Source organism: Schistocerca piceifrons, chromosome 5 (assembly GCF_021461385.2).
Source record: "Schistocerca piceifrons isolate TAMUIC-IGC-003096 chromosome 5, iqSchPice1.1, whole genome shotgun sequence".
Lineage (NCBI taxonomy): Eukaryota > Metazoa > Arthropoda > Insecta > Orthoptera > Acrididae > Schistocerca > Schistocerca piceifrons.
This window is the reverse complement of record NC_060142.1, coordinates 625,561,090-625,587,404: the sequence shown is the minus strand read 5'-3', so window position 1 is coordinate 625,587,404 and position 26,315 is coordinate 625,561,090. Positions and strand designations below refer to the sequence as shown.

At 39.4% G+C, this 26,315-nt stretch overlaps 1 protein-coding gene across 1 annotated transcript in view; it reads right to left on the bottom strand.

Moving 5' to 3' along the window:
• LOC124798232 (maspardin-like) overlaps positions 1 to 26,315 on the bottom strand; it is an 80,428-nt gene that overhangs the window by 41,930 nt on the left and 12,183 nt on the right. The window contains exons 4-5 of the mRNA XM_047261547.1: positions 7,081 to 7,201; positions 6,480 to 6,588 (exon numbers count right to left, since the gene is read on the bottom strand). Coding sequence (XP_047117503.1) covers positions 6,480 to 6,588; positions 7,081 to 7,201 — 230 coding nt within the window. The remainder of the gene's footprint in view (positions 1 to 6,479; positions 6,589 to 7,080; positions 7,202 to 26,315) is intronic.

Genomic DNA, 26,315 nt, shown 5'->3' with positions numbered 1-26,315 from the left:
TTGGACGTGCAGGTCATGTTGAACGTTTCAGTCTTCATTATGTGTAAAATGAAGACGTAATTAGTTTCTCGTGTCTAGATTGTGTTGCCACGAAATCAGTTGCATTTACGAACAGTTTGGTGAAAGTGGGAAATTTTGGAATTGTTTTGTTGGAAAGATAACCATGTGTGAACTTTCGGTCTGTGTGTAAATTCCGCATGGCATGTTCTGTTTTCATATAGGGAATATTTGGCAAACAGATTTTGTTAAAGAAATTCACTGAAAAGGACCGAATGTGAAACTCACTATTAGTAGCGGAACTTTGACTGTAAGATCGTGTAATCATTCTGGGACTGACTTGGGTAAAATTCTGGCAGCTTTACGTGTGATCTGGATTGCATGAACTGTGAACTGAGAGCAGTAGTTTCATTAGTTAATTACATGCAGGCTTGATGGCAGATTTTTTTTTTCCATTTGAGCTAAAGGAAATAAAAAGGTTTGTATTAGAATTTTGACATTTTGCTAAAGGAATGAAGCAACCACCTTCCGCCTGAAAATTATTGTAAGATATTTACAGGTTAGTTGGCAACTAGAGTTACGCGAACTTTGCAACTTAAGTATAGGTGTCAATTTATCAATGCTGCTTTTTCGACGTACTAATAGTACATACATTTGCAGAGAAAGGGAATATGAACTGACGACATACTGAAGTAGGTGGAACTTTTGCACTGAACAGTGCGACGAATGAGCAAAAATTATAAAGCCTTGTTCTTCGAAGGTTGCCAGACAGGAGCAAAGCTGCCAGTCAGCCTTAGTAAGCTGTCATTTGGGTGTGCATGCAGATGGGGTAGGAGTCAGGAAAAGGAGAGCACATGGGGAATAGTCACTCGAGTAGGTGTCAGAAAGAATGGACCACTAAAGACGATTGGGCAAGCTGGGCATTGCAAAAGGGGCGGTCCAAATGGGAATAGGTGTGCAAGGAGTCGGAAAGGAAAGTGGGTGCTACAGTGTTAAGGCAGAAGAGGTTAAGTTGGCTAAGAAGGTTAGCCAAGAGGGCCTGGGAGAACCCTGAAGGGGATGATGGGCATTAAAGTCGCCAAGTAGCAAAAACGGAGGAGGTAGCTGCCCAATAAGCTGAAGGAAGTCTCCCCTGGTGACATCGAAGGACAGAGGTACATAAATGGTACAGAGGGAGAAAGTCAGGCGGGGAAGGAAAAGGCGAACTGCAACAGCTTGAAGACAGGTAGTCAGGGAGAATGGTTGACTATGAAGGTCATCCATATGAGCAGCATGATGCCCCCATGAGACAGAATGCTGACCTCAGGACGGAGGTCAGAACAAATCAGTAAGGAATGTGAAAGCTCAAATTGGTCATGAGGACACAAATTCATTTCCTGAAGGTGGATTACAAGGGAATGCTGCAATGCTAAAAGAAGCCATAAATCCTCTTTGTGGGACCGAAAGCAGTGAAAGTTCCATTGGAGGACAGTCATGACGAAGAAGAAATGGAGATGTGTGGCTGCCAAGTGACAGCCGGCGTAGAGTCGCTACTACAGGGCCCAAGAGCAGGAGGATCCTGCTCCATGGGGTCCAAAGAAGCATCAGCTTGCTTGTGCGGTCACTCTGTGGAATCCAACGCTGAAAAACGCTTGGTGGTGCGCACCAGCGAGACAGGGGGGAAGGGTTGGGGGGAGGGGAGGGGGAGGGATGCTGCATGTGAACAGTAATGTGCTATAGATATCGCAACAAGAACCAGGTCGTGACCCTCTGCGTAAAGTAAGACCTGTTTGGGACTTTTTCACAGAAAGATGCTGAAAAGTCATTTATCCATCACAAAATCTGACTGTGGATGAAGCAATATGTCCTTTTTGAGGAAGAACTGGATTCCATGTCTACATGAAAGACAAACCAGAGACATATGGGATAAAACTGTTGATGCTCAAACAAGTTACATGTGCAATGCTGATGCTTATACTGGAGGAAAACGAAATGTTGACATTTCTGTCAAATCCCTGCTGCTGAGACTATGTTCCCCTTACTTAGGAAAACGACATGTGGTATACATGGACAGATTTTATACAAGTCCTGGGAAAGAAATACATTGGGAATTTGAACTGCAATGAACAGGATAGGTTTGCCTAGAGACCTAATAAAACAAAAACTAAAGAAAGGAGAAATGACATTTTATCACAAAGAACACCTTTTCCGCTTGAAATGAAAACACAGACATGATGTACACAAGTTGTGAACACAGCATAAGATGACTGCTTCGTGTGTCAGTGTTAAATCCGGGAGTTTATAAGTTCAGGTAGTAGAGCCAAAATTGTACTTGTCTACAGCTTGTCAAAAACAGGTGTTGACTGAGGAGACCAACTGATGAGTTACCATTCCTTCCAGCAAAAGATTGTAAAATGGTGGAAAAACATTTTCTTCCACATTTTATGAGGGCATTTGTGAAAGCCAACTTTATTCACAATATTGAAATGTCAAAAAAGCGTGCATCAGCAGATTTTATGTGTAAATTAGCAAAGCAGTTAGTTCAAAAGGGAGGAGTGGAACAAAATAAAGATACACATTCAGTACCTGGAGTTGCAAGTGCAGACAGACTCACAGCATGTCATTTTCCAGAGAAATTGCAACCAACAGAAAAGAAAACAAACCCAGCTAGAAGATGCAAGGTGTCTTGGGAACAAGGGAAAGCTGCAGGAAAGGTATTGAGGAAAGAGACCAGATACTACTGTAGGACACGTGACACAGGGCTCTGTGTTCCCAAGTGTTTTAAAGATTTAATACCTGAGTGAAGTTTGTAAAAATGAGAAAAAGAATTTCACAATGAAACACTTTACCTATAAATGAAGCATTTAGTATTTCCTGCTGACAAGTGATTTTAAATCAATTGCCTACCATTCTGAACGACTTATGAAAATTTAGTCCACTTTGGCGAAAAATAAAAATAATGAAAAATCATATCTTTAGAGTAATATCTACAAATCCCTGTATAATTTATTTGTGCAAAATGTGTACTATCCATAAAGAAGAAGGATGGAAGGTTAAGCTGGTATACTGCCTAAAGAAGTATAAGTATGTGGATTAGTAAATTTATTAAAAAATTGTAAATTGTAGCAAATTTTACTTAGGATATGGGTATAAACTGGATTGCCGACCCATTTGGTTCCAATGTATTAATATCACCAATGTATGTTATCTTGTGGTGCCTTTATTTTGCCAGCAAGTACTTATTTAGTATCCGTTTGACATATGAACTGATTAACATCAGCGGCGGGGGCATTAAACAGAGAATGTACAAATGTTGGTTTAGGGAATAGCACTGCAACAATGTCAGAAATTTGTTCCTTGCAAAACTTACCAACTTTTTGTTTTACATATTCAGTGTTACAGCTTTTGTTTACAAGAAATAGCTGCTACTCCATCTCCACTTTTGCTCCTACAGTATGAAATTGCTAATTGAAATCCTTCTGGGATATATAGGGCAGTCTCAGCAGGTGTGAGCCAGCATTCATTGACACAAAAAAACATGGCATGGTTTTGAGTTTAGAAAATACATCTATTTCAGGCTTATCTCACTAGGGGTAAGATAGACACTGCCTACAGGAAAATTAAAGAGACCTTTGGAGAAAAGAGAACCACTTGTATGAATATCAAGAGCTCAGATGGAAACCCCGTTCTAAGCAAAGAAGGGAAAGCAGAAAGGTGGAAGCAGTATATAGAGGGTCTATACAAGGGCGATGTACTTGTGGACAATATTATGGAAATGGAAGAGGATGTAGATGAAGATTAAATGGGAGACACGATACTGCGTGAAGAGTTTCACAGAGCACTGAAAGACCTGAGTCGAAACAAGGCCCTGGGAGTAGACAACATTCCATTAGAACTACTGACGGCCTTGGGAGAGCCAGTCCTGACAAAACTCTACCATCTGGTGAGCAAGATGTATGAGACAGGCGAAATACCCTCAGACTTCAAGAAGAATATAATAATTCCAATCCCAAAGAAAGCAGGTGTTGACAGATGCGAAAATTACTGAACTATCAGTTTAATAAGACACGGCTGCAAAATACTAACGCAAATTCTTTACAGACGAATGGAAAAACTGGTAGAAGCTGACCTCGGGGAACACCAGTTCGGATTCCGTAGAAATATTGGAACACACGAGGCAATACTGACCCTACGAATTATCTTAGAAAATAGATTAAGGAAAGGCAAACCTACATTTCTAGCATTTGTAGACTTAGAGAAAGCTTTTGACAATGTTGACTGGAATACTCTGTCAAATTCTAAAGGGGGCAGGGGTAAAATACAGGGAGTGAAAGGCTATTTACAATTTGTACAGAAACCAGATGGCAGTTATAAGAGTCAAGGGGCATGAAAGGGAAGCAGCGGTTGGGAAGGGAGTGAGACAGGGTTGTAGCCAGGTATTAAAATCCATGGAGAAGAAATAATAACTTTGAGGTTCGCCGATGACATTGTAATTCTGTCAGAGACAGCAAAAGACTTGGAAGAGCAGTTGAACGGAATGGACAGTGTCCTGAAAGGAGGGTATAAGATGAACATCAACAAAAGCAAAACGAGGATAATGGAATGCAGTCAAATTAAGTTGGGTGATGCTGAGGGAATTAGATTAGGAAATGAGACACTTGATGTAGTAAAGGAGTTTTGCTATTTGGGGAGCAAAATAACTGATGATGGTCTGAAGTAGAGAGGATATAAAATGTAGACTGGCAATGGCAAGAAAAGCGTTTCTGAAGAAGAGAAATTTGTTAACATCCAGTATAGATTTAAGTGTCTGGAAGTCGTTTCTGAAAGTATTTGTATGGAGTGTAGCCATGTATGGAAGTGAAACATGGACGATAAATAGTTTAGACAAGAAGAGAATAGAAGCTTTCGAAATGTGGTGCTACAGAAGAATGCTGAAGATTAGATGGGTAGATCACATAATTAATGAGGAGGTATTGAATAGGATTGGGGAGAAGAGAAGTTTGTGGCACAACTTGACTAGAAGAAGGGATCGGTTGGTAGGACATATTCTGAGGCATCAAAGGATCACCAATTTACTATTGGAGGGCAGCGTGGAGGGTAAAAATCGTAGAGGGAGACCAAGAGATGAATACACTAAACAGATTCAGAAGGATGTAGATTGCAGTAGGTACTGGGAGATGAAGAAGCTTGCACAGGATAAAGTAGCACGGAGAGCTGCATCAAACCAGTCTGAGGACTGAAGACCACAACAACAACAACAACAACAACAACATCTATTTCACGTATTTTGTTCCTGATGGACTGCACATTTAGATGTGTAATTAGTATTCTACTGCCAGCAAGGACAGGTTAAGAATTTTTCTGTATTTCCAATTTTGGTGGCACAGGCTGAGGCATAATAGTCTATAAAAAAATCTTCACTGCTTCGGGTAGATGAAGAAGTGGCAGGATTATCCTCCCTCTTGGCTGCGGATGTAGCTGTATCTGCAGTTTCGGCCGGTACACAGCTGGCACAGTATGTTGAAGTGACTGCCGCTGTTGATTCAGTAGTGGGTTTTACATATGATCTGTATCACTCCAGTTCTCTATCTATCTTTTGGGACTGACTTCAAATTGCTTCACTTAACTTTCCTACCATGCACATTCCTTTACAATCCATGTAAAGTCCATGCCTGGTGAAACATGTTCTATCAAGTGAGCTGACATCTATTAATTTGACATTACTGAGCATCTTATAAGTGCTTTTAAGTTTATCACTAATTCTATGAATTGTTTACTGGTGTCCATTCAATTAGTGATATTTTTATTTGTAAGAAGTAATAGAAATCTCAAGAGCTATTTAAACATGTTCACAGCTGAAACTTCCTGGCAGATTAAAACTGTGTGCTGGACCAAGACTCAAACTCGGGACTTTGCCTTTTGCGGGCAAGTGCTCTACCAACTGAGCTACCCAAGCACGATTCACACCCCGTCCTCACAGCTTTAATTCCACCAGTACCTCGTCTCCTACCTTCCAAACTTCGCAGAAGCTCTCCTGCATATCTAGCAGAACTAGCACTCCTGGAAGAAAGGATATTGTGGAGACATGGCTTAGTCACGGCCTAGGGGATGTTTCCAGAATGATACAAGATATGCAGGAGAGCTTCTGCGAAGTTTGGAAGGTAGGAGATGAGGTACTGGCGGAATTAAAGCTGTGAGGACGGGGTGTGAGTCGTGCTTGGGTAGCTCAGTTGGTAGAGCACTTGCCCGCGAAAGGTAAAGGTCCCGAGTGAGTCTCGGTCTGGCACACAGTTTTAATCTGCCAGGAAGTTTCATATCAGCGCACACTCCGCTGCACAGTGGAAATTTCATTCATGTTCATAGCTCTATAGATATCTATATCAAACATTCATTGCCACGAATCACACAAATGTTTCATACCAACTTTTAGAGTATGAACAAGTATACAAAAATCTTACCACTGTAATACTTTGAGATAGATTGATGGATGGAACTATACTTACTCTTTCCACCATGAAATCTATAGCGTCAGCTATTCTGGAATCCACTTTATTTGTTGAAAAGTTGCCCATCACCATTTTCTTAAGTACAAGAGAAGGAAGCATCCAGAAACTGGAAAAGCAAATAAGAATTTGATTTGAAAAAGGAACATGTGGTTATAATTTTGATGAAAATTGATGTGCAGTCCAGTCAGACATTAAAAACTACATACATGACTGCAATAAATTTTTACTATTATATACCTTCCAAAACTTACAACTTTACTGAAGTGTTATACCCAAATCAGGTTGATCAAAGAGATTTTCCACAAAATAAAAATCAGGGCTCTTTATTGTCCCTTTAAATAATGAAAAGTAAGTCTCTATTTCCACAATAGTATTTGTAACTGTAAAGCATTGGATCAGAGTGTAAATTGCAACCACTCCCCTAAATCACCCCCCCCCCCCCCCCTACTCCTCCTCAAGATGCCTGACAATTTTGAACAACATATACTCTCAAATATCTAAAGCAATGTTATGCCTAAATATTGCACAATATTATTTAGCTCTTGTACAGCTTTCTTTAAAATACAGATAAATCAGCAATACCCATTTGTTAACTTACATTGTTGCAGAATCACTATAGCTAAAGACTGATGTATCTGTAAATGTGTTGCAAAGTATGAGAGAAGCAACACGTGGGCACTGCACTGTGAATTCTGCAAATTTCTGGGCAAGAAATCCACCTGCAAATGAATAAATCAATTACATTTTTTAAAATGAAAGTCATTAACTTGTCAGTCTTGCCTTACAGTGTAAGCCTTTTCAAAGAGAATACATCAACATATGGGATCATGCCAATCACAACGAAGAATGTAAGAACAAACACACAGAATTATGGAAACATTATTGAATGGAAAAGTGAGAACAACATGTCAAATGCCAACATGGTGAATTTGCAAGGAAAAAAGTGTTTTTAATGGTGATATATTAATATCTGCTCTTAAGGATGAAAAGGAAGGGGGGAGAGAGAAAACAGAAATTAAGAACAATTGAATATAAGTGAAAACGAATACTACAAGAAAAGTCTTACATTTAGAAGGCCTCTACACCATGCTTGTTGCTAAATAAAGCAAAGGAAGAAAATCACACCAGAATCCATTCAAAAACAAAAGCAACAGCTTATACATTTGTAAATAAATACTGCAAGTTATTCACTTTGTGATTAATAAATTTCTGTAAAAGACATACCATGAGGGTGAAATAATGTGAAAAAGAAGTATGAGCATGCAACCTGCAAAGCCTGTTTTGCTTTGTACAACAGCCAGATAGACAAAATGCTAATGCTGACTATGTGTATCAACCAAACCACAATTTTCACTTTACTCAGTAGTATGGCCATTTTTGAGTTATGTTTTGTTGTTGAGAGGTATTCAACATCCTACTGGCAATGCAATAAATACAGGAATTTATGTGCAAATAAAAGATCATCATACAACATCATACAAACAGTGTAGTAGTTCAGGCACTGACTTCTTAATTGGGAGGATGGAGTTTTTTCTGTTTGGCCATCCTGATTTAGGGGTCTCAATCATTTCAGGTAAATTCCAGGACTGTTCCTTCAGCAAGGATATGGCTCTTTCCTGTCTTATTGTCATAAAACACACTTATATTTTCTACGTCTATGTGTATTTTCAGCTATTTATGTTCACTATATTATGGCAAATCCTGTGCTAGCATGAGATGATCCCTGGATGAATAATTCAAATCTAATCAGACGTGAAAGGGAACAAAAGAAAGCAATTAGAACTATCAACAACACCATGGTTAAATAAAATATTTGTCAACCAATATGAGAAAAACCCTAAGAGGTTTTTGTCTTATGCAGAACCAGTAAGGCCAGTATTACACTATCGTATTTCTTTGTCAAAGTTGATATTCAAATATTTATATCAAAGAAATTTGATGGTGTAATAGGGAACTGTATCAAATCTCGCCTGTTGTCAAATAAATGTAATCAAATCTAGGGCCTCGCCACAGATTTGATCACAACAGTCATTCATCTTCTGTTCACTGCAATGTGAAATGTAACCACTTGGAGTGCTGGGATCACTACATCTATTTGACACCTCTGTAGTGTGTGTGTAAACATGCCTTCTGAGTTGTGTTCCTTCAACTTTTTTGTGATTAATCTGCTTCGACTAGGGAGGGGGTGAGCAAGGGTAAAGTGCATGCTATTAATTGTACGTTGATGGGCAGGTGGAATATGCTGTAGGCAACTTCATGTCCACAATCACAGCTACAGCCATCCACCTCTACATCTGGAAACATCCAGGCAGTGTTTCAGCAAGCCAGAAGAGAGGATGTGGTCACAATAAAATAAAAACTCTTTCTTAGCTTTCCAATCTACTTTGTCTGTTTTTGAACTCTGGATGACACAAGTTAAAAAGTGTTTCATCTGTTTTTTACTTTAATTTTGTAGTTGTTGGAATACTAATCCCATTAATTAAATTATTCAAAAATAAAAATAGTGCTTATTGCCTGTATAGTGTACTAAACATTTATTTACCTTCACATACCCCCTTTAGTGCTTTATAAATAACTTAACATGTTTCAGGAATTATTTTGGTTAATATACAATGTGATATTTGAGTGCTGTGCTGTAAACTAGAGTAGCTCTCTCCTGTATCAAGAAATCACAGTGTCACAGTTTATCTGCCTTCTACACAAACACAATTTCTCAAGAGAGTATTCTTTTTTGTAATATGAGAAGTCACTTTACTGAGCAAGTACTGAAATACACTCATCCATTTGTAAGTAATTTATGTATTAGGAGTTGCAGCTCTCTTAACAGATATTATCTTGACATAACACCCATGGCTTCATCCAAGTACACTATGAGATCAAAAGTATCTGGACACCCCCAAAAACATATGCTTTTTACATTAGGTGCATTGTACTGCCACCTACTTCCAGGTATTCCATATCCGCAATGTCAGTAGTCATTAGACATCGTGAGACAGCAGAATGGGGTGCTCTGTGGAACTCACGGACTTCGAATGTGGTCAGGTGAGTGAGGGTCACTCGTTTCGTAAGTCTGTATGCAAGATTTCCACACTTCTAAACATCCCTAGGTCCACTGTTTCCAATGTGATAGTGAGGTGGAAATGTTAAAGGACATTTACAGCAAAAAAGTGTACAAGCCGACCTTGTCTGTTGAGTGACAGAGCCCGACGACAATTGAAAAGGGCTAATAGGCAGACATCTATCCAGAACATCACACAGGAATTCCGAACTGCATCAGGATCCACTGCAACTACTATGACAGTTAGGCGAGAGGTGAGAAAACTTGGTTTTCATGGTCGAGCGGCTGCTCATAAGCCAGACATCACACCAGTAAAAGCTAAACGATGCCTCACTTGGTATAAGGGGCATAAATACTGCATGACTGAGCAGCGGAAAAACATTGTGTGGGGTGATGAATCACAGTACACAATGTGGCAATCTGTTGGCAAGGTGTGGGTATGGTGAATGTCACGTGAACATTATCTGCCAGCATGTGTGGTGCCAACAGTAAAATTTGGAGGCAGTGGTGTTATGGTGTGGTCGTGTTTTTCATGGAGGGGGCTTGCACCCCCTTGTTGTTTTGTGTGGTACTATCACAGCACAGGCCTATATTGAATGTTTTAAGCACCTTCTTGCTTCCCACTGCTGAAGAGCAATTTGGGGATGGCGACTGCATCTTTCAACACGATCGAGCACCTGTTCATAATGCCCAGCCTGTGGCGGAGTGATTTCACGACAATAACATACCTTTAATGGACTGGCCTGCACACAGCCCTGACCTGAATCCTATAATACACCTTTGGGATGTTTTGGGACACCGACTTTGTGCCACGTCTCACCAAACGACATCGATACGTCTCCTCAGTGCAGCACTCTGTGAAGAATGGGCTGCCATTCCCCAAGAAACTGGCTAGCACCTGACTGAACATATGTCTGCGAGAGTGGAAGCTGTCATCAAGGCTAAGAATGGGCCAACACCATATTGAACTCCAATATTACAGATGGAGTGTGACACGAACTTTAAGTCATTTTCAGCCAGGTGTCTGGGTACTTTTCCACCACTTTTCTTCCAAATACACTCACTATGCAATTGTGGTATTAGCAACTGGAGCACATAATAACAAGCTGTTGTCCGTCATCTTGAAATTTGACGAAAAATATGATGACAATGTAATACCACTTTCTAGCATCATCTTAAAGATCTTTGTACAATATTGGCCTAAGTGGTCTGAAGTCTTCTATTCATTCACATAGGGACCTTTCTGGCAATGAAATTGAAGGTAACAGAAAGAAGGCCGAATTTCTGAATTCAGTCTTTCAAAATATTTTCACTGCGATAAAGTATCTTAACACAGTCCCCCCTTTCAATTATCGTATGAATGTCGAAATGGCAGATACTGAGCTAACTGATTGGGGAACAGACAAGCAATTACATCTGCTCTGCTATGGAAAGGCAGCAGGACCAGATGAGATACCTGTAAGGTTACACACACCTTATGCAAATGAACTTGCTCCCTTTCTAAGAGCAGTTTATTGTAGATTGTTGGAGCAATGAAAGGTACTTAGCAACTGGAAAAAAAGCACAGGTCATTCCCATTTCGAAAAGGGACATAGGACAGGCAGATACAATTGTATGCATGTATGACTGATGCCATTCTCTTGTAGAATTGTGGAACATATTTTATGTTCAATAATTATGACTTTTTGGAGAATGAAAATCTAATCTATAAAAATCAGCATGGATTCTGCAAACAGAGATCCTGAAAAACTCAGCTCAACCTATTCCTCCATGAGATCCACAGCACTGTACACAATGGTGCTCAGGTTGAAAATGTGTTCCATGACTTCAGGAAGACATTTGACACTGCCCCATACGGCCGTTTGATGAAAAAATTACAGGCTTACCAAGTATCCGACCAGATTTGTGACTGTATTCAAGCCTTCCTAGAAGATGCTGTTCAACACCTTGCTCTTAACAGAACAAAATGAAACACCTTGCTCTTAACAGAACAAAATGAACAGCTGTAAAGGTAATTTCCAAAGTTTGCCAAGGAAGTATGATGCAATCATTACTGATCACAAAGTATATAAATGATTTAGTAAAAATCATGGGAAGCTCTTTAAGACTGTTCACTGATGCGACTGTCTATAAGAAACTACTGATGCCAGAAGAGAGTACTGATTTGCAGAATGACCTACAGACGATTGATGAACGATGCAGGTTCTGGCAATTGACACCGAGTGTAAATAAATGTAACATTATGCATGTATATAAAAAGAAACACACTACTGTACAGCTACACTACTGAAGACAAATTGCTGGAAACAGTGAATTGTAAAATACCTACAAGTAATAATCCAGAGTGACAAGTGGAATGACCACATAAAACAAATAGTAGGAAAAGCAGAAGATTCCACACAGATTCATAGGAAGAATCTTAATGAAGTTTAACTCATACACGAAGACAGTGGCTTACAAGGTACTTGTCTGACCGATTCTGAAATACTGTTCATCACTCTGGGATCCTTACCACGGATTACTGATGTAAGAAAGAGAGAAGATCTGACAAACAGCAGCGTGTATTATCAACATATAATATAGTCAGTGTGGGAGCATTACAGAGATGCTCAACAAACTCCAGTGGCAAACATTACAAGAGAGGCGTTGTGCATCACAGAGGTGTTTATTACTGAAATTGTATTTCCTGATTTCTGAAAAGCTTTGACTCAGTACCACACTTACACCTATTGCCAGAAGTATGATTATATGGGTTATCAAGTGAAATTCATAAATGGAATGAGGACTTTTTGGCGGGGAGGACACAGCATGTTATCTTAGATGGAGAGTCACCATCAGATGTAGAAGTAACTTCAAATGTGCCTCAGGGAAGTGTGCTGGGACCCTTGCTGTTCATGTTGTATATTAATGAGCTTGCGGCAATATTAATAACAACCTCAGACTTTTTGCAGGTGATGCAGTTATCTGTAATGAAGTACTATCTGAAAGAAGATGCACAAATATTCAGTCAGATCTTGATACCATTTCAAAGTGGTGAAAAGATTGGTAACTTACTTTAAATGTTCAGAAATGTAAAATCGTGCACTTAAAAAAAAATCAAGAAAACATTGTGTCCTATGACTATAATTTCAATGAATCACTCTTTGAATCACCCAGCTCCTCCAATTACCTGGGTGTAATGCACTGTAGGGATATGAAATGGAATGCCTACATATGCTCAGTCATGGGTAAAGCAAGTGGTGGATTGTTAGAGTACTGGGGAATTGCAATCAATTTACAAAGGAGACTGCTTACAAATCACTGGTGTGACCAGTTCTAGAATATAGCTTAAGTGTGTGGGACCCAAGCCAGAAAGGGCTATTACTGAATGTATACAGAGAAGGACAGCAAGAATGGTCACAGGTTGATTTTATCCATCAGAGAACAAACTGGCAGACTCTTGAAGATAGACTAACTACCCTTGAAATTCAACTAACAATGTTTCAAGACATGGCTTTAAATAGTGACTAGGAATACACAGCAACCCCCTACATATCACTCACATAGGGATCATGAGGATAAGATTAGAATAATTACAGCACACACAGAGGCATTCAAACAAACATTCTTCCCACACTACATATGTGAATGGAATGAGAAGAAACCGTAATAACTGATAAAATGGGAGATACCACCTGTCACACACTTCATGGTGGTTTGCTGAATATAGACATAGATGTAGATGTAAGAACTGATGACAACCAGTTGTCACCCAGTTTATCGAGTACTCTAACATCCGGCGAAGTGGGACTCAGTAGTTATAACAGTACAAGCAGTTAGAGGTCCAGCATCCTCATCACTGTTAGACACCCCAAACAGAAGCACTCTGTTCACCACTGGAATGTCCTAAGGTGAATGGAGCACAAACAAAAGTTTCTTCCATGTTGTTGTCAGAGTCCCAGAAAAGTTAGTGCAATCAAATCCAAACTGCAGGCCAAGGCATCATCAACAGCTTAACTGCTTTATTGAAGATGTCACTTGTTTCACATGCCACTAACTGGATCATCTTGCACATGTATGCCTCGATCAGCAAGTGATAACAAAAGGCGCTAGTGTGCTACATGCTGTCTTGCCAGTGCAAGCAAGATTGTGTGCAGCTAGAAATTAATAGAGACATGGTAAAATTCCAGTTGGATACAGGTGTAACTGTCTCCAATTTATGTGGAAACATAACACATTGGCTCTCCACAGCTGTGGTACCCTCAGCACAGAATGGTTTGAAACTACTGTGGGATCAGATTATAGTCCAAGCTAATTACAAAAATGTAGCTCAGCAACTAACCCGCTGGTATTAAACTCTTCGGCAGCAACTAAAATATTTCGCTCAGATACTTTTGCACTTTTTAGTTTTCAAATTCAGGACAAGTGATTCTAGGTTTGACAGCAATTCCATTCAGAGAATTTGATATGTTACATGTGCAATACATATAATATAACCAACAACAGGTTATGCAACAATCCCATGTATCCTTAAAGTAATCAGCAATGTTTAAGTTTTGTGAGAGTTTTTGTAGAGCGCACATCCAGCGCCTTTCATCCTTCATGATGAAGTCCAAGTGAAACTTGTGAAGTATGGAAGTAATATCCACAGTTTGGTCTAAAGAGAGTGCAACACTCCTGGTAGTAGTTTACAAGTGAAATGGATCACTTAGAATTTGTAGTGATTTTAAGTTTAACATCAATGCCAAGGCTAAAGTAGATCTGTAGCCCATTACTAGGCCAGAAGAATTGTTGGTAAAACTGGTGGGAGGTGGGGGGAGGTGAGGGAGGCAGGTGCATTTTCTCTGAAAGACAGATGCTGTCGTCACAGTCTTCAGTCCAAAGACTGGTTTGATGCCACTTTCTGCAATACTCTATCCTGTGCTAGTCTCTTCACCTCTACGTAAACATTTTCCTCCAATATTAAATTCATCATCCCTTGATGTGTCTCAGAATGTGTCCTATCAACCAATCCCTTCCTTTAGTCATGTTGTGCCACAAATTTCTTGTCTCCTGAATTCTATTCAGTGCCTCCTTATTACATGTGTGTTCTACCCATCCACATTTCAAAAGCCTCTATTCTCTTCTTGTCTATGTTTCACTTCCATACATAGCTATACTCCAACCAAATACCATCGGAAAAGACTTCCTAGCACTTAAATCTATATTCAACACTAAATTTCTCTTTTCCAGTAACACTTTTCTTGCCATTGACAGTCTACATATTATACCTTCTCAATTTTGCCCATCAGTCCAAATAGGAAACCTCACATACAATTTTTAGTGTCACATTTCAGAATGTAATTACCTCAGCAACACCCGATTTAATTCGACTACATTCCATTATCCTTGTTTTACTTTTCTTGATGTTCTATAGCCTCCTTTCAAGACACTTTACATTCCATTCACCTGCTCATTCCAAGCCATCTGCCATCTCTGACAGAATTACGTCATCAACAAACCTCAAATTTTTTATTTCTTGACCAGGACTTTAATTCCTACTCAAAATTTTTATTTGGTTTGCTTTACCACTTGCTCAATGTACATGCTGAATAACATCATTAACAGGCTACAACTCTGTCTCACTCCCTTCTCAACCACTGCTTTCCTTTCATCCCCCTAGATCCAAAACTACCATCTTGTTTATGAACAAGTGTAAATAGTCTTTCACTCCCTGTATTTTACCCTTGCTACCTTCAGAATTTCAAAGAGTATTCCAAGCAACACTTTCAAAACCTTTCTCTAAGTCTACCTCTAAACATAAGTTTGCCTTTCCTTAACATCTCTTCTAAGAGAAGTCATAGGGTCAGTATTGTCTCCTGGGTTCTTATATTTCTCCGGAATCCAAATTCATCTTCCCTGAGGTCGGCTTCCACCATTAGGTTAGTATCACTACAAGCTGTCGCTATTTGGGGTCAAAAGGACTCCCACAATATTTCAGAGATAACTGGAGCAACTCATCCAAAATAACACTATGTAATATGGCAACATCTGACCACACATTCTTAATCTATCAATATCATGATCATTTTAGGTCAACAGAAGTTTATGGTACCTATATTGCATACTGAATTTATTCAGAGTACACGACTTCCACATTTATTTGCCTATGCATTTGTTTCAGCATTAATGTTAATACTCCCGTTAATTGATATTTATGTAATTGCAAATTGATTTATACATTAATGAATTTCTCTGACTGGAAAACATTTTGTCACTATCCATACATAAGTAACTCAGTATTTACGCATCGTTAATCTGCAGAGAAAAGTTATTGGTTCTATAAATAGCATTTCATAAGTCACTATCGAATACATGTTAGTAACCTTCAGTTCCCTGTAATTTCATAGTAATTTGTGTAGTAATCTAAAATGCACTGCGAGAGGTTCTAACTTTTGTAATTTTGTGTGTTTCTTTGCATAATGAAGATGATAACCAACTAGATACTGTTTATCTCCTTCAACAATTTTCAGCACGCACAACATGTATAAATTCATAAATTTTTTTCTGTATTTTTATAAAAAAAATTTTTGTAACATTATTAAATTATGAATGTGATTACTGAAATCTTACATAAGCAGAAACCACTTTACGTCATTCTTGTCCCAGTTTCTATAAGGCACACAGTGTACCTATTTCATTCAGGAATATATTTCATAATTTAAATCAAATGTGTGTAGTTTTTTGTTACACAGTCTGCACACAAGAAAAGGCAGAGATAAAGAATCAAAGGCACCAATTTTATTGAATGACTAACTGATTTCAGAATAACTGATGTATGCCTGCCACTTTATAGCAACTGCACCCTGGAAGTTAAGTAAATGTGGCAATGTTTACATTTCATGCAGTGCCTTCAAAATCTACAGCTGATGTTTGAGCGGCTTCAAGCAGGGCATTGTCTGCTCAACACATGTAGTTCTTTGAGCCAAATCTAAAGTACATAGAACACATTAAGTAAAGATGGGATCAAGTGGACACAATCAATAAACACCAAGCCCTAAGAACCTGAAAGAACTACAGTTGTTCCTTGGAAAAGTTAATAATTATGCAAAATTCGTTCCCAAAGAGGCTCAAAATTCCTATACACTTAGGATAGGAGTTACTTTTGTGCAGTCAAGGGTGTGCCAGAAAGTGTTCTTACAACTTGGCATCTTGTTTAGCAATTTCCAATCCAGGCAAACATTTTGCAATGCTTGCCACCAATGCGTCAGATTGTGGCATAGGTACAATTCTGTCCCACAGCCACACCACAGAACGGAACAGGACAGCTCAGCTCACTGAATTTCAATCTTAAAATGTTACCTATGGCATAGCAAAATTACAGAGAAAGAGATATTCGCTATCATATACAGTGTCAAGAAGTTTCAGGTATCTCTCTATGACTAATGATAAGTTTCATATGACTGCAACCATGGGTGTTGTTCCTTAGTAACTGTAACTACGAAATCCATTATCAGCCCACCATGCAGCACTCAAATGTGAATGCATTTCCTGTTTACTGTGTAGTGCAGATGAAATGGTTAACAGGTAAAAAGCTCTGTGATTCAACTTAGACACTAATCAGTGACATACCCTTTAAAAATTCCCAATTATAGTCTGAAAAGTGGAAATTTGAACAGCAAGACTGGTGCAGCATTTCAACTCTTGGATGTGCCACAACCTCCCTCCACCACCTCCCCCCAGCAAATCATACACACTGATTTCGAGAGACCATTCTGGGGAACAATGTGGTTGCTAGCTGTTGTTGAGGACCTCCAACGTCCCGTATGTGGCACAGACAGCTACCACCACTACAGCAGCTACCACATGTACTCTATCCATTGTACTTCAAGTAGAGGGGGCATTTTCCACCCTGGTTTCCAACACCGGCCCTCAATTCAAGTAATCTTCATTTCAGAATTTTTGAAAATGCTATGCTATTTAACACCTGATCACTGTCCCTTTCCATCCAATTCGGAAGCCAAGCAAATGGTGAGGACCTTCAAAACACAGATTTGACATAGTGACTAGAGCCAACTCTAGAAAAGCTCTCACCAGATATCTTGCGACTTACCAGTCCATCCCCAAAATTGGGTGTAATCCAGCTGAAATTTTACACAAGCACAAATGCACACCCAACTCAGTGGATCAAACATCCATGCACACAGCCTTATTACTGCATGAACTCCCATGTATTGGCTTACACTTTTGGCCAAAACTCTAGGTTTAACAATAGGGAGCAACAGATGTTTGAGGTTGTAGCCTGCCAGGAGCACATAATTACGCACCGCAATCAGCTCTGGACTCAATGAGACATAGCACCCTCTACCCGCCAGCAGCCGAATGGGCACCTCTTGCAACCATGCCCAGGACAAACCTGCCCCTGCTACAATCTCTGCCCTAGTTTTATGTGCCAACAAGGAGTCAGTAATGACCAGCAATGGGAACTGATGGAGATGGAACCACTCTCTCTACCTACGCCACTTCTGCCTAACACCAACACCAACCCTCCCCCCTCCCACACCGAGCAATCGGCAGAGGTTGAGCATTCTCGGGCTGAGGTAGCCATGGAGGCCAAACTGTTCTCCCCATCTAAACCACGGCTTGCACCAACTTGTCAGCAGGCAGGATGCAGTGGCACCCCAGAAACTATTGATCGGCTGGCAAGGTCACCAACAGGGCAGACATCTGACCCGTCCAATCGTGATGAGGAAATAGCAAATGAGCTTCGGTGGTGATTTAAGCATCTCCCACGCCTCCCCCCCCCCCCTTTCCCTGAACACAGTAGTCACAAGCTGGGGCACTTCTGGTCCCACTTGCTGGTTAAATGCAGATGGGAATTAAGTGTCCAAAATTGACTTGGATTCTCACTGAATCCAAGTACTGATATGGAAAATAGGTCAAAGGTGTTCTGGCTTCATATCAGTCACAGCTTGCTCCTGCAGAGTGCGCTGCTGCTTGCAAGCATGTGACATGAACGCCTCCAGTTATGCGACAGTGTCTATAAATATGGTGGCCCCCACACTTTTCTGACAGTTCTCACTGTTCTCTAAAGCCTTCCATACACACAACTGATAGAGTGACTGATCTTGCCTGGGTTTGTAGTTTCCAATTCAGATTGCACCCTGGGCCCTGTGTATGCTTACAACGACTTTCTTTACACTATGAACTTTTATTCTGGCTAGCTCGAACTCTGTCACTGACCACAGGAACCACCTGTTCGTTCCACCAGTCTCTGTGCCATGGCCTGCGTGACTGATCATTAACTACTTTCTACCTACACTGAATAGGATAGAAAACTGAGTTATTGTTAAAAGGACCCTCTCAGAAAGGTGGTTGAGTTTTATGTTATAAGCTACCTTCTGAGGGAGGAGGGAAATGGGTCTATAATTAGAGGTCACTTTCACTAACTGATTGCAAAGGTACCTCAAGGTGAACACTATTAAGTACAAGATTGCAACAATTTCTCTGAAATGATACCACAGGTAACTACTTTTCAGTGGCCTAATAATTATTTCATCTCTAATTGTTGATTTGGGGAAACTGGTGTGTGCTGGTAGAGCATACAAAGCTTGCCTCAGTAACTTTAAGGGGACTTTTTTCTGTACCATGAAGAATAATCCATTGTAATCGTGGCCAAAGATTTGAATTTATCATCCTCTGTCTTGCACATTGTTTTCAAAGAGTTGAATTAAATTTCATTGTTGCATTTATTCATTACATGCCTAATAATGCTTCAAGTTGCCTCTGCTTCTGTCCTTTGAGTTCTATATTTGTTTCTGCACAGTTTTTGCTTTATTGATGACATAATGAATTTTTGCAGAACTGCTTGTAGTGCATATTTCCGTGATGATTAGATCTAGTCCTCTGCACTAAATACAGCCTTGTCCTCCTGACACAGGATACTTTGATCCTAGATTAATCCTACTGGTCAGATAAAACATTTTATGATGAGACGCAAATCTATTTAAAGAAGACAGTCTTTCTGCTACCCTTGGGAATGTTAGTCTGTGCAACAAACAAAAGCTGGGAATCAGTGCCCTTCATAACTACTATTTATGGTTAATTCACTATTTAATTAATCACATATGCAATGACTTCTCAATTATTTCTACTAACTTGAATTTGTAATCTCATTAAAGGGATGAACAGGTTTACAACACATCCTACTGGGGAATTATACAGTGCAATAATTACCATATTTTATGTCTTCAATTCTATTACTGAAGCAAAGCGCTAAGAGCAGTTCAGTGTGTGATACTTGTGAAGATGTTATGTCTGTGTAACCTTCATTTTTTCAGACAGTGCACGAGTTAGGTAAATTAATATGGTATACTTCTTTATTCTTCAATAAATTCTGATACTTTCTAACTTTTACATCTACATCAACATACATATTTCGCAAGCCACCATGCAGTGTGTGGCAGAGCATAAATTGTACCACTGTTAGTAATTTTCTTTCCTGTTCCACACATAAATGGAGCAAGGAAAAATCCACTGTCTACACACATTCAGCTCTAACTTCTCTTTCATGTCTTTGTAGTCCATATACAAAATGTACATTGATGTCAGTAGAATCATTTTGCAGTCACCCAAAAATGCTGGCGCTCTAAATTTTGTCAACAGCATTTCATTTGAGTTCATGAAGCAACTCCGCAATACTTGCATGTAAATCAAATCTTGATTAACAAGTCTAGAAGCATGCCTCTTAATTGTCTTCCTTTAGTCGAACCTCACGGGGATCTCCCAAGAAAATGAGTAGTACTCAAAAATGGGCTGCTCTAGTGTTCTGCATTCAATCTTCTTTACAAATGAATTACACTTTCCTAGAACTCTCCAGACAAACTAAATTTGACCATTTGCTTTCCCTGCTACCAATATAAACTGTTTGTTCCATTTTTAACTGCTTTTCAGCTTTATGCCTGGATATTTAACTGATGTGGCTGTATCAAGCAGCACACCATTAATATTCTAATTGAACATTGGAGAATTATTTGTCCTACTCATCCACATCAACTTATTTTTTTCTAGTTTTAGAGCAAGTTGTCATTCATCACTAGATATTTGGGCAATTCATCTTGCATCTTCCTACAGTCACAAAATGACACTTTTCCATACACTACAGCATCATCAGCAATCAATCACAGATGACTGTGCACGGAAAGGGCAAGTCGAGTTTCACTTGAGTGATATTCAAAAACCCATCCTGATATGTGGATTCTGTCTCAAGGAAATTTATTATATTCAGACTTAGAATATGGTCACAAATTCTACAGCAAATCAATGTTAATTTTGTAGGTCCATTCTTTTATCCCTCTTATATACAGGCATTGCCTGTGCTTTGTTTTAGTTGCTTGGGACTTAACACTTGGTGAGTGGTTCACAATAAATACAAGCAATGTTAGGAGCCAGTGCTGTAGAATACTCTCTGTAACACCAAAATTCCTTCCAGTCCTAGAGATTTATTATTAACTCTTTCAGTAGCTTCTTAATGCCAATATCAATGTCCTCCACAGGGGAGACTGAATGGCATTCAAATGAGGATATGTCTGTACAACCCACCTGTGTGAATGATTTCTTAAATGCAAACACTGAAACTTCGGCTTTCCCTTTTGACAGCCTCTAGTGCCCCACCAGATCGATGAGTGACTGGACAGAAGACTTTGACTCACTTAGTTATTTTTGCAACACCAGAATTTTCTTGGGTTCTGGGAAAAATCTTTTGCTAAGGTATGACCCGTCACACATCAATCTTTACAAAGACACACAAATGTCTACTGGCTTCCGCCTCTCAACATTTCCATGTTCTTTTGTAAACTGAAACTGCTTTGATTTCTGCATCTTCCGCATTTTCCAAATTTTGTTTTTAAACCACAGTGGGTCTTTTCCACACTTAATCCACTCACTCGTTACATACTTCTGTAGAGTGTATTTAAAACCAGTTTAAATGTCTCAATTCCGCTATGTCCAACACATCAAAATGAAATGGTGTCCATTTATTGTCTAAGTAAGGGGCTAGCAACTGTTTATCTGCTCTTTCCAGAATAAGAATTACTAGCCTTTTTGATGAGTTTATTAACATTATAGTCACCATCACTATGACATGATCACTAATCCTGTCTGTCCGACACAGTTGATAACATCAGACCTGTTTGTAGCTAAAAGGTCTAAAATATTTTCATAGTGTGTGGGTTGTCAAACTAGCTGCTCAAGACAGTTTTTCAAAAATGTGATCAGAATTAATTCACAAGACTGACTGTCCATTTCACCTGCAATGAGTTCATTGATGCCCCGGTCTATACTTTGTAGTTTAAAGTTGCCTCCAACTAATATTGCATGATTGGGCCATTTCCGCACAAATGAGCACAGACTTTCTTTGAATGATTCTACAACTTTTATGGTTGAATCCATTAGCCAGTAAAAATATACAATGATTAACTTGGGTTCACAAAGGCCAGTTATTCACATCCAAATAAATTCCAGTCCAATTAAAACTTCACCTCTACAGACAATATTTTTGTTGACTACAATGAACCCCCCCCCCCCCCCCCAAATCCCTATGGCACCTAACCTATCTTTCTGACATAGGTTCCACACTTTGTTAAATATTTCAGAGCTTCCTACTTCATCCAGTAGTTGGTTCAGAGTATACTTTAAGTGCAATACCTTTCCTGCAGGATGGGGATAGTAAAGTCAGTAACTTTGTTATGTATGAATTTGCAATTCACTGTTAAAAATTTGTCATTTGAAGTGTATTGACCAGCAGGTGTTCAGAGGACCTCACACTATCACTTAGCCTAAAAAACATCTATGTATACTCCATAAGCACTCTGCTAACCATGTAGCTGCTTCCTCTCACCTATCCGTGTGATTCTTAGAATTCTCCACTATGTACAGGAAGTCCAAAATTCCATACCAAAAACTGTCAAAGAACTGACAGAGTCTTTGGTTGAGACACTCCACTTAAAACTAAAAGACCTCAGTTGAATCAAGTCTGTAAGTATGATACCGTAAATTGTTAACCTCTGCTTACACCCCATGAGTGAGGACCACAGTCACTACCACTTCCAACAGTTACCCATACAAACTGAGGATGGCCTCAGGATCCAAGTGACAGGGGTCACTGGTGCACACATGCCCCAAAACTTTAGTTATATTGACTTCTTTTCAACCTTGGACACTTTCCCTAAGAGGCTCCATGTTGTTGTTGTTGTTGTTGTTGTTGTTGTTGTCGTCGTTGTCTTCAGTCCTGAGACTAGTTTGATGCAGCTCTCCATGCTACTATATCCTGTGCAAGCTTCTTCATCTCACAGTACTTACTGCAGCCTACATCCTTCTGAATCTGCTTAGTGTATTCATCTCTTGGTCTCCCTCTACGATTTATACCCTCCACACTGCCTTCCAATACTAAACTGGTGATCCCTTGATGCCTCAGAACATGCCCTACCAACTGATCCCTTCTTCTAATCAAGTTGTGCCACAAACTTCTCTTCTACCCAATCCTATTCAATACTTCCTCATTAGTTATGTGATCTACCCATCTAATCTTCAGCATTCTTCTGTAGCACCACATTTCAAAAGGTTCTATTCTCTTCTTGTCCAAACAAGAGGCTCCATAACACACCTAAAACCAAAGCTCTCAATGTCTACTAAACTCCTTCCTCAGACCCTGCTGAAGAGCAGCCACTTGTCCAGCCACAGTGTCAGTGGGGGAGATCAAAATGCTAGTCCCCACATTGACAGACTACCATGAAGGATTCAAACACTTTACAACCAGGCACCCCACTGCGGCGAGTGTGGGTGCCCCCATGTCAGGCACGCTGTCAGGTACCTCAACAGCAGAGACTGTGGGGGAAACAAGCGACACCTGCTGTATCCTCACGTGAAATGCCAATTTATTTGCCACTGCTAAACCCCGAGACTGCAGCCTACATCTGGGTGTCCACAGCCAACACCACCTTCAGCTGTTCAAACAACTATGGCCAAGTCATCCTGCACCTGTAGACAACATGCACACTGCTAACTCACCTTACTACTAAAATTTGAATGATAACAATAAGTAAATAAAATGAGTTTCTTTCTAGCTTTTTATCAGTTTTGCTCTCACCTTTTCAGTCGGTGATCATTTGAAATTCGTGACTGAGAATTATCAAATCCTGCACAATTTCTTTAATGTTTGACACAATACCATCCCTCTAATGCAAAAACCACAAATGTGCAAAAATGGCAATTATGACTGATGTGCGTTGAGAGTTTCAGCATTTGTGTTCTTTGTTATAGCAAAACCTCAAATGTGTTTTTGTGACAGGGCAGGAAAGGTCCACCTTCATGAAAGATTAGAAGAAGAAGTGCACTTTCTAATGCCACAAAGAATGTGGACCATTCATAATTTTGGAACTTTTGCGGTTGGTTGGTTAATTTGGTCCCCCAAACAGTGAGGTTATCAGTCTCATTGGATTAGGGAAGGATTGGGGAAGAAGTATGCTGTGCCCTTTTAAAGGAAACATCGCAGGTTTGAACTGTCGCCCTCCCAAACCAAATGCGGGTCCACTGTTGGAACTTTTATGACTTACTGTTTAATGGCAGAACTGTGAATGTTTTGGTGCTTTTGGCACACTACTGAATGCCTGCAGTTCATTGTGCAAATATGGACGTTCTACATACATACATACAACAAATTATCTTATATGCTATGACAGTTATGTGTTTCATTACTATTTACATCATTGCACATGTAACAGTGTGACTGAAAACACTTCAGCTGATCATTTATGCACCGAGTTTATTATAGACCTGTATAAAAAGAGAGCTTCATTAGTTACAGAGTACACCAATTTCATTATTCAGCCATCAGAAATATGACCATGTCTTTGGTTCTCAGTTTTAAATAAGAAATTGTTTGTTCTTTGGAGTGTACCAATCAAAGCATCTCACTTTGTCCCAGAACTTATGGATCCATGTGACAAAGTTTGGCCTGCAAGACATACTGAGCCAACCAGCACTGATGAGTGTTAATGCTTGTGGTAAAATCAGTACTACAGATACTTTCAATCAATACGAAAGAAACCCACATAAAAATGTATTAGAAGAAAAAGTAACGACCTTTCTGAACTCGCCTAAGTTGCATCAATACGATTTTTATTATAAAATCGTAAACATTTTCTGTTTTACAGTTGTTATGAAACTGAGCATACAAGGTGAAAATAAACTGCCAAAATATTTTAGGGAACAACAGGAGGCTGAAAGAACTGGATCCTATGTACAGTGTGACCAGGGTGACTCTTGCTACCTTTTTCATCTCAGAGTACAGATAGCATCATTATTTTATTTTAGCTGGTGCGCACCACCAAACCAGAATATAAAAAGGCAAGAAGTTCAGTCCAACAACGTCAGTTCATCACCAAAACATATGTAAAAGGGACTGAAGGTTGAACAACAAGGAATATGCAAAATAGTTGAGGTATTTCATTTTTATTCCTCTTCGTTCTGATTGCTGCGATTTTCTCTCATCTACCTTAAATTTGATAGTAGCTATGATGAGAAGAGTCCTTACTAATACTGTGATAATACTGTTCAGCAGTTGAAGCTTAATGGACACTGACCACATTGTCACAAGTGACGACGATTGCATAAGCCAGCACATTTTGAGTTATCCTTCCATCAGATTATTCTAATACTGACAAAAGTCATCAACAATGTTTCTGGATTCAAAACCAAATTTTACAGTAATTTACAGTGACTATAAAGCCAAATGCAAGGACAACTGCAAACTAATGTCTTCCAAAATACATGCAAATATTCCACAATTACTTAATTTAGACCAAAGAAAGCTCAGTGTTGTAAATGTTGCCAACGTAAGTAGCTGACAGTACGAAAAGTTGAAGCAAGATGAGTGAGGAAAATATTTATATGGAGAATAAATCTGGATCAAAAGAAGTACAATGAAGACAGAAATGCTATATACAATGTTTCGGTGCTCTGGATGTAAATTTCTATCTAAAAGCTGTGTTCAACACGCTGTAAGAATCCTGCAGCTAATGATTCCACCTGGGAAAAACTGGCAGCGTATAATTTGAGCACACAAAATCTGGGAATTGTAGAAGATACATGTTAGTTGAAGAATGAGGCAGATCATAAAATAGGATGAAATGCTAGACATCATACAGTGAGAATGGTGCCAGATGGATGCGAATGTCACCAGACACCTACATTTCTTTCTATGCGCACTGTCCTGCGTAACATTTATCCCAACTTGTAATCTATTGACCATGCATTCTTGAAGTAGATTACATGGTAATCGACTGTATTCCTTCTCAAACAGGGATCAAAAGCAGTTATGCACCACCGGGCACTCCAAAAGTTGCACAAGGGATCTTCATCCTTTCATCATCCACACCATACTGTGACAGTATTTTCGGAACTTGACAAGTGACCAACAGATCTAAAATTTCAAAATTTTAGAAATAATTTAACATCTTTCAGTTTTTCATAATTTTATGGTGATTCTGATGTATCAGCGTTGAAAAAAAAAAAAAAAAAAAAAGAGCGAAATTTTTCGTATGTGTGTATTCCATGGCATACATGAAAAAAAACCTTCCAATTGCTACAGAAGAAAGGACATGCACACACTATGTGAGGAACAGATGATTACACGGGGAATCCAAAGACCATTATCAAAATATGTTGACTGATGTAACTGCCCATGAGGCACTGTCTGAACTAGACACTGAAGAAGACTCTGATGTAGATTAAAAGGGTTATATGCAGGAGACTTCTAT